At 38.9% G+C, this 10,266-nt stretch overlaps 1 protein-coding gene and 1 pseudogene across 1 annotated transcript; both read right to left on the reverse strand.

Moving 5' to 3' along the window:
* Nucleotides 1-3,438: 3,438 nt before the first annotated feature.
* On the reverse strand, nucleotides 3,439-4,374 carry LOC138092681 (olfactory receptor 8K3-like; annotated as a pseudogene).
* A 4,950-nt stretch (nucleotides 4,375-9,324) lies between these two features.
* Nucleotides 9,325-10,266, reverse strand: LOC138092577 (olfactory receptor 8K3-like). Its single transcript, XM_068988621.1, has one exon. It carries the CDS (start codon nucleotides 10,264-10,266, stop codon nucleotides 9,325-9,327), a length of 942 nt encoding a protein of 313 aa, XP_068844722.1.

The following is a 10,266-nucleotide window of genomic DNA, read 5'->3' on the forward strand; positions in this document are numbered from 1 at the left end:
TCTTCCAACAACACAAGAGAAGACTCTACACATGGACATCACCAGATGGTCAACACTGAAATCAGATTGATTATATTCTTTGCAGCCAAACATGGAGAAGCTCTATATAGTCAACAAAAACAAGACCAGGAGCTGACTGTGGCTCAGATCATGAACTCCTTATTAACAAATTCAGACTGAAATTGAAGAAAGTAGGGAAAACTGCTAGACCATTCAGGTATGACCTAAATCAAATCCCTTATGATTATACAGTGGAAGTGAGAAATAGATTTAAGGGCCTAGATCTGATAGATAGAGTGCCTGATGAACTATGGAATGAGGTTCGTGACATTGTACAGGAGACAGGGCTCAAGACCATCCCCATGGAAAAGAAATGCAAAAAAGCAAAATGGCTGTCTGGGGAGGCCTTACAAATAACTGTGAAAAGAAGAGAGGCGAAAAGCAAAGGAGAAAAGGAAAGATATAGGCATCTGAATGCAGAGTTCCAAAGAATAGCAAGAAGAGACAAGAAAGCCTTCTTCAGTGATCAATGCAAAGAAATAGAGGAAAAGAACAAAATGGGAAAGACTAGAGATCTCTTTAAGAAAATTAGAGATATCAAGGGAACATTTCATGCAAAGATGGGCTCAATAAAGGACAGAAATGGTATGGACCTAGAGAAGCAGAAGATATTAAGAAGAGGTGGCAAGAATACACGGAAGAACTGTACAAAAAAGATCTTCATGACCCAGATAATCATGATGATGTGATCATTAATCTAGAGCACATTCTGGAATGTGAAGTCAAGTGGGCCTTAGAAAGCATCACTATGAACAAAGCTAGTGGAGGTGATGGAATTCCAGTTGAGCTATTTCAAATCCTAAAAGATGATGCTGTGAAAGTGTTGCACTCAATATGCCAGCAAGTTTGGGAAACTCAGCAGTGGCCACAGGACTGGAAAAGGTCAGTTTTCATTCCAATCCCAAAGAAAGGCAATGCCAAAGAATGCTCAAACTACCGAACAGTTGCACTCATCTTACATGCTAGTAAAGTAATGCTCAAAATTCTCCAAGCCAGGCTTCAGGAATATGTGAACCGTGAACTCACTAATGTTCAAGCTGGTTTTAGAAAAGGGAGAGAAACCAGCAATCAACTTGCCAACATCTGCTGGATCATCGAAAAAGCAAGAGAATTTCAGTAAAACATCTATTTCTGCTTTATTGACTATGCCAAAGCCTTTGACTGTGTGGATCACAATAAACTGTGGAAAATTCTGAAAGAGATGGGAATACTAGACCACCTGACCTGCCTCTTGAGAAATGTATATGCAGGCCAGGAAGCAACAGTTAGAACTGGACATGGAACAACAGACTGGTTCCAAATAGGAAAAGGAGTACGTCAAGGCTGTATATTGTCACCCTGCTTATTTAACTTCTATGCAGAGTACATCATGAGAAACACTGGACTGTAAGAAACACAAGCTGGAATCAAGATTGCCAGGAGAAATGTCAATAACCTCAGATATGCAGATGACATCACCCTTATGACAGAAAGTGAAGAGGAGCTAAAAAGCCTCTTGATGAAAGTGAAAGAGGAGAGTGAAAAAGTTGTATTAAAGCTCAACATTCAGAAAATGAAGATCATGGCATCCAGTCCCATCACTTCATGGGAAATAGATGGGGAAACAGTGGAAACAGTGTCAGACTTTATTTTGGGGGCTTGAAAATCACTGCAGATGGTGACTGCAGCCATGAAATTAAAATACACTTACTCCTTGGAAGAAAAGTTATGACTAACCTAGATAGCATATCCAAAAGCAGAGGCATTACTTTGCCAACTAAGGTCCATCTAGTCAAGGCTATGGTTTTTCCTGTGGTCATGTATGGATGTGAGAGTTGGACTGTGAAGAAGGCTGAGCACTGAAGAATTGATGCTTTTGAACTGTGCTGTTGGAGAAGACTCTTGAGAGTCTGCTGGACTGCAAGGAGATCCAACCAGTTCATTCTGAAGATCAACCCTGGGATTTCTTTGGAAGGAATGATGCTAAAGCTGAAGCTCAAGTGCTTTGGCCACCTCATGCGACAAGTTGACTCATTTGAGAAGACTCTGATGCTGGGAGGCATTGGGGGCAGGAGGAGAAGGGGACGACTGAGGATGAGATGGTTGGATGGCATCATGGACTCAATAGACGTGAGTCTGAGTGAACTCCGGGAGATGGTGATGGACAGGGAGGCGTGGCGTGCTGCGATTCATGGGGTCACAAAGAGTCGGACACGACTGAGTGACTGAGCTGAACTGAACTCTTTTAGCAACTTTCAAGCATAGAATATTGTTAAAGACTATTTAAAAATGTATCTGGTACAAGGAATACTTTAGCCACCTGTTGCAAAGAACTGATCCTTTGGAAAAGACCCTCCTGCTGGGAAAGATTGAAGGCAGGAGGAGAAGGGGACAGCAGAACATGAGGTTGGTGGATGGCATCACTGGTGTGATGGACAGGGAAGCCTGGTGTGCTGCAGCCTATGGGATAGCAAAGAGTCGGACCTGACTGAGTGACTGAACTTGAATTTACAGAGAAACGGTGTGACTTAGACAAATAAGATATTGTGAGTTACTGAGTTGCTAAGTGTGCTGAGTCTAAAGACTTTCTAGGGCTTATATATGAAAGCAACTTCACTGATGAGAACAGAGCAGGATCCTAAACTCTTCCACGTGACAAGGGAACATCTCTATCAGTGGAGATGACTGATGAATTCAAAATCATTGTACTACACTGAGCCTCCTAGAAACCACCATAAGTTTAATTTTAATACATGCTTTAGAAAAATATAGCAAATAAAAAGGCAGAAGTATGCACTTACATAAAACCACATGTACATGTACAAACACATGTAGACACTAGGAAATTTATTCTAATAGTTGGGAATAACAATAATCCTTTGAATCCTTTTATATATACTATTCTTCCTCACTCAACTTTATTTACTTGCCCTTACAGTGTCCTAACTCATTCTAAGACATGGTGCTATTTACTTAATTATATTTGTAATTCATCACTTTCCCTCAGGAAAGGCAGATATTTTCCCCCTTTGGGTGCTAATGTATGTATAGCACATAGAAGTATGACCAGCCCTGTGGCTCAGAGGTTAAAGCATCTGCCCGCAATGTGGGAGACCTGCCTGGGTTCGATCCCTGGGTTGGGAAGATCCCCTGGAGAAGGAAATGGCAACCCACTCCAGTATTCTTGCCTGGAGAATTCCATGGATGGAGGAGCCTGGTGGACTACAGTCCACGGGGTCGCAAAAAGTTGGACACGACTGAGCAACTTCACTTTCACTTTAGAAAGCATTTTCTAAATATGTGCTGAACATTTCCATACTTTTTATTCCATTTAGAGACACACAGAGAGCAGTATGAAGCCCATCACCTACATTATAGGATTCATATTGTACAGAAGCCTTAAGAGAGAGAATTGCAAAGTCTTTTCCATGTACTTTGTAGGCCATGTTTTACATCTTTGTTCCTCAAACTGTAGATCAAGGAATTTAGCATAGGGATAATGAGAGTGTAAAATGTAGATGCCATTTTATCTGTGTCAAATGAATGGTTAGACTCTGGCGGCACATACATGAATATTAAAGCCCCATAGAACACTGTGACCACCGCCAGGTGAGACCCACAGGTAGAAAAAGGCTTGTGCTCTCAGGCAGAGCTCACCCTGAGAGTGGATGCAAGAATAAGAAGGTAAGACACAAGAACTAACAGAAGGGATGAAATCAAATCAAAACCAGCTGTAATTAGTATAATTATTTCTACTTCATGTGTATTTAGCAGAGCAAAGATAGCAAAAGGAAACTGTCACAGTAGAAATGTCTGATGACATTATAACCACAGAATGGTAAACTAACTGTCTTTATGGTGATGAGAAGAGATACAAATGCACTATAGAGGTACAGGATTGTCATCAACACCCTACATACCCTTGGTGACATAATAGGTGGGTAGAGCAGAGGGTTACATGTGGCCACATAGCGGTCATAGGACATTGTTGACAGAATGAAATGTTTGCTAATAATGAACACAAGAAAGAAAGCTAGCTGTATAGCACAAGAACAATAAGAGATTGTATTTTGATCCAAAACAAAATTTCCTAGCATTTGAAGTCCTATGTTTATAGAGCAACCAAGGTCAGTAAAAGCCAGGTGTCAGGGAAAAAAATTACATGGGGTTTGTAGCCTGAAGTCTGTCTTGGTAAGGATGACCATGCCCAAGTTGCTCACCACTGAGATCACGTAGATGATGAGGAAGAGCCCAAACAATGGAGCCTGCAGCTCAGGGCGATCTGATTCCCATAAGGATGAATTCACTCAGCATCGTTATATTGTGTTTGTCCATCCACGTTTATCAGAAACTTATTCTGGATAGAGATATGAGCATAGCAAGCAGATTTCATGTATTATCACCTGGAAGATTTTTAAATGCAAAGCTGGTCTATATAAAATGCATATTAATGTCTCAAAATAGGATATTTTAAAATAAACCCATGTTCTACATGTAATAATACACACAAAGGTAGAGACAGAGTCAGGAATATGTATTAGTTCTCAACTGAAAATTATTTTACTAATCAAAGAACATTTGTCAATGTCTAGGAGTCATGTTGGTTGTCACAACTAGGAGTTGGGGGCTACTTGCCAGCAATGGTTAAAGGTCAGTTATGCTTCTCAATCTCTTATAATACCCTTTATCAGTGCAATATCTGAGGAGTTATAAGATTGAAAAACCAGGATGGTTAGATAGATAAATAGGTACATACATAGTTGAATAGATAGAGCTAGATAAATATAGATATATAGATACAGATATATAAACTTAGATATGCAAAGGAAGAAAGCTAAAACAAAAATTTTGGGTTACATGTATAACTATTTTTGTGCTATTCTTCTAAGCTTTCTATTAGTCATTTACATAACTGCAATCACATAGGGGCATGTATAAATGACGTTTGCTAATATGGCTTAATGCATATGCCAATTATGTAACAGATTATATTGTACAATTAAATAATAATAAAACCATAAAACTGGGTACTTAAAAATCTGTTACTATCCAATTAAGTCTTTCCACATTTCAGTCTGTGTTCGAAACTCCATTTTGCCTCATCATGGGATCTGGAAAGAATTGTACATTTACTGGGGCTTCCATGATAGTTCAGTTGGTAAAGAATCGGCCTGCAATGCAGGAGACTCCAGTTCAATTCCTGGGTTCAGAAGATCTGCTAGAGAAGTGATAGGCTACCCATTCCACCCACTCCAGTATGCTTGTGTTTCCGCTGGGGCTCAGCTGGTAAAGAACCGGCCTGCAATGCAGGAGACCTGGTTTCCATCCCTGGGTTGGGAAGATCCCTTGGCATAGGGAATGGCTACCCATTCCAGTATTGTGGCCTGGAGAATTCCATGTCATAAAGAGTCGGACACAACTGAGCGAATTTCACTTTCACTTTGGATCCGAGAGATATGAAGGAAACATTTCATGCAAAGATGGGCACAATGAAGGACAAAAATAGTATGGACCTATCAGAAGCAGAAGATATTAAGAAGAGGTGGCAAAAATGCATAGAAAAACTATACAAAAAAAAATCTTCATGATCCAGATAGCCACTATGGTGTGATCACTCACCTAGAGCCAGACATCCTGGAATATGAAGTCAAGTGTGCCCCCAGGAAGCATCACTATGAACAAAGCTAGTGGAGGTGATGGAATTCCAGTTGAGCCACTTCAAATTCTAAAAGATGATGCTGTGAAAGTGCTGAACTCAATATGCCAGCAAATTTGGAAAACGCAGCAGTGGCCACGGGACTGGAAAAGGTCACTTTTCATTCCATTCCCAAAGAAAGGTAATGCCAAAGAATGTTCAAATTACCACACAATTGCACTCATCTCACAAGGTAGTAAAGTAATGCTCAAAATCCTTCAAGCCAAGCTTCAACAGTATGGGAACCGTGAATTTGCTAAACCTTTGCTAAGCCAGGTTTAGAAAAGGCAGAGGAGCCAGAGATCAAATTGTCAACATCCATTGGATCATAGAAAAAGCAAGAGAATTCCAGGAAGACATCTATTTCTGCTTTATTGATTCATCAAAGCCTTTGACTGGATAAATCAGAACAAACTGTGGACAATTATCAAGATGGGAATACCAGACCACCTGACCTGTCTCATGAGAAATCTGGATGTAGGTCAAGAAGCAACAATTAGAACTGGACATGGAACAACAGACTGGTTCTAAATCGAGAAAGGAGTATATCACCCTGCTTATTTAACTTATATGCAGAGTGCATCATGGAAAATGGCAGGCTGGAAGAAGTACAAGCTGGAATCAAGATTGCCAGGACAAATATCAATAACCTCAGATACAGAGATGAGACCACCCTTATAGCAGAAAGTTTAGAGGAACTAAAGAGCCTCATGATGAAAATGAAAGAGGAGAGTGAAACAGCTAACTTAAAACTCAACATTCAGAAAACTAAGATCATGGCATCCGGTCCCATCACTCATGGCAAATGGATGGAGAAACAATGGAAACAGTGCAAAACTTTATTTTCTTGGGTTCCAAAATCACTGCAGATGATGAATGCAGCCAAGAAATTAAGAGATGCTTGCTTCTTGCAAGAAAAGCTGTAACCACCCTAGACAGCATATTAAAAAGCTTCTTTGCCAACAATGCACATCTAGATATAGCCATGGTTTTTCCAGTAGTCATATATGGATGTAAGAGTTGGCCTATAAAGAAAACAGCACTGAAGAATTGATGCTTTTGAACTGTGGTCTTGGAAAAGACTCTTGAAAGTCCCTTGGACTGCAAGAAGATCAAACCAGCCAATCTGAAAGGAAATCAATCTTGAATATTCATTGGAAGCACTGATGCCAAAGCTAAAACTTCAATATTTTGGCCACCTGATGTGAAGACCTGACTCATTGGAAAAGACTGTGATGCTGGGAAATATTGAAGGCAGGAGGAGAAGGAGACGACGGAAAATGAGATGGTTGAATGGCATTATTGACTCGATGGACATGAGTTTGAGTAAGCTCCAGGAGTTGGTGACGGACAGGGAAGCCTGGCATGCTGCAGTCCATGGGATCACAAAGAGTTGGACATGGCTGAGTGACTGAACTGAACTGAACTGAACAATCCCTAAATCCATTCATGTTCTTGCAAATGGCTTTATTTGATCTTTTTAACGACTGAGTAGTAATTCCATTGTATATATGTGCTATATCTTCTAGGGACTTCCCTGGTGGCTCAGACGGTTAAGCATCCCTTTACAATGTGGGAGACCCGGGTTCAATCCCTGGGACGGGAAGATCCCCTGGAGAAGGAAATGGCACAACTATTGCGTGGAAAATGCTAAATCTTCTTTATTTATTCCTCTGTTTTTGGACATTTATGTTGCTTCCGTGTCTCGACTACTGTAAACAGTGCTGCAATGACATTGGTTGAGTATATATTTTGAATCATATTTTTCTCCATATATATGCCTAGGAGTGGGAATCCAGGGTCATATGGTAGCTCTATTTTTATCTTTTATGTAACCTCCGTACTGTCTTTCATAGTTTCTGTACCAATTTATATTCCCACCAATATTTTAGGAGGGTTCCTTTCTCTTCACACCCTTTCCAACATTTACTGTTTGTGGATATTTTGAGGCTAGCCATTCTAGCTGACGTGAGGTAACGTCTCATTGAAGTTTTAATTTGGATTTTTCTAATAATCAGCAATACTGAACATATTTCCATGTGTCTCTTGGCCATCTGTATGCCTTATTTTGAGAAATGACTAGGTCTCCTGATCATTTTTTGATTGGATTCTCTAGATTATGTTTTGATATCATACAAACTTTTCACTAGCCCTTGGTCTTGGATATAGATTTTCTCTTATTGCTTTATCTGAATGTTTTATGGTTTAGCATTTTACACCTAATTTTTTTTTTTTCATTTTGAGTGCATCTTTATAAGGTTCGGGTCAGCATTATTTGTTAATTTGTTTATTTTTGTCTCTGTACTCCCAATAACGTCAGCACATGTTTTTAAAAGGCTATTATCCATTTTCTGGATATACCATCTTTTTTTATCCATACTCATATTAAAGGAAATCTTGGTTGTTTTGTGTCACATTGTTTAAAAATTGTATTCCAGGGAAGATTTTTTATTAAAGCTTCATGGGCTAAACAAATAATTTTATTGCAAGATACTAAACAAAGCATATATTGTAGACTAATAGCCTCAGTAAAGTTGCAGGATTGTTAAATAGATTAAAAGGTAGCGCATCGGAAAATGTAGAAATCGTTTATAAAAAGCAAGATAATTGCATTCCTGCCACGTATCAGGCCTTAGAAATATGCTATAGTGCCAACAATGAGATTGTTTCCATTTGCTTCCCACAAGTAGAATAATGAATTGTGCAGTTAAATACTGAAAGTCAATTAAAACTTACTGCATACACAGTGTTGATAAAAATTGGAGACATCAATCCAAGGGAAGAGAACCAGCACAGTTAGTTCATCAGCACTTCTCTTACTCAAGAATGCAAAACGTAGAACATTACTTTAAACATGGATAAATATTTTTATTCAAAAAGACAAAATTATTTTACTATCCCTTCAATGAAACTACCAGTTATGAAGAAAGAATTATCACTTGAGAGAACAAAAGTACCAATCTGGGAGCTACTGAGGGATCTCAAATTTTATCTTGATTTAAATGTTCTTTGATTTCAACAAAATGTATGAATTGAGGCAAAATCAGGCTTCAGTGGGACCTGTGAATTGCTGAATTGCAACATATTTTCAGTTACTAGGTGAATAGATTCTTATAAGGAATTAGAGGAATTGCTGATAAAAACTGTGGGAGCTCAGTGTAAAGAATAAGGCTATTTGAGAAAACAAATGTGATTGATGACTTCAAATACACAGATGAAACATACTGGGGGAAAGTATGAAGGCAAAAATGAAAGAAAATCAAGAACTCACAGACACACACAATATGCCATAATTTTATTCTAAAAGATGAGAAAACATTCAGGAACCTGGACAGTCATTTCTTTGTCTATATCCTCCTAACACATTCTCCTAACATTTAATTTATATACAAAATTGGTCTTTTGTGCTCAAGGCAATTTTTTTTTTTTTACTATTTTGTTCATTAATCTCTGCAGCAATTGGAAGTGCCTAGTATATATAATATAATCTATAAATAATTGTTGAACATATTTATACTCACTACTTAATTTGGAGGCATATAGAACAAAATTTAGAGTCCATAACCAGTTTATAGAAATTGTATTGCATGTTAATAAAAAAAGCTGCATGATTTTTTCCACATCCTATGTAGTGCACATTTTACATCTTTATTCCTCAAGCTATAGATTAAGGGATTCAACATAGGGATAATGAGAGTATAAAATATGGAAGCCACTTTATCAGTGTCAAAGGAATGGCTGGACTCTGGTTGCACATACATAAATAGTAAAGTCCCATAGAACACTATGACCACAGTCAGGTGAGACCCACAGGTAGAAAAAGCCTTGCGCCTGCCTTCAGCAGAGCTCATCCTGAGAATGGATGCAAGAATGAGAAGGTAAGACACAAGAACTATCAGAAGAGAGAAAATCAAATCAAACCCAGCTAAAATCAGAATAATCATTTCTACTTCATGTGTATTTGAGCAGAGCAAAAGTAACAAAGGAAGACTGTCGCAGTAGAAATGACTGATGACTCTATAGCCACAGAAAGATAAATTGAATAATTTTACGGTGACGAGAAGAGACACAAACATGCTGTAGACATAGGGGATGGCTACCAGCACCCAGCACACTCTTTGTGACATGATGACTGGGTAGAGAAGAGGGTTACAGATGGCCACATAGCGGTCATAGGACATTGCTGACAGAATAAAAATTTCACTAACAATAAACACAAGAAAGAAAGCTAGCTGCATAGCACAAGAGTAGTAGGAGATTATATTTTGATCCTCAACAAAATTTACTAACATTTTGGGTCCCACAGTTGTTGAATAACCAAGATCTGTAAAAGCAAGGTGTCGAAGAAAGAAGTACATGGGTGTCTGTAACTTGGAGTCCATCTTGGTGAGAATGACCATGCCCAAGTTTCCCACCACTGAGGTCATGTAGATGATGAGGAAGAGCCCAAACAATGGAGCCTGCAGCTCAGGGCGGTCTGTGATTCCCGTAAGGATGAATTCACTCAGCACTGTTCCATTGAGTGTTTCCAT

Source organism: Capricornis sumatraensis, chromosome 16, assembly GCF_032405125.1.
Source record: "Capricornis sumatraensis isolate serow.1 chromosome 16, serow.2, whole genome shotgun sequence".
Taxonomy (NCBI): domain Eukaryota; kingdom Metazoa; phylum Chordata; class Mammalia; order Artiodactyla; family Bovidae; genus Capricornis; species Capricornis sumatraensis.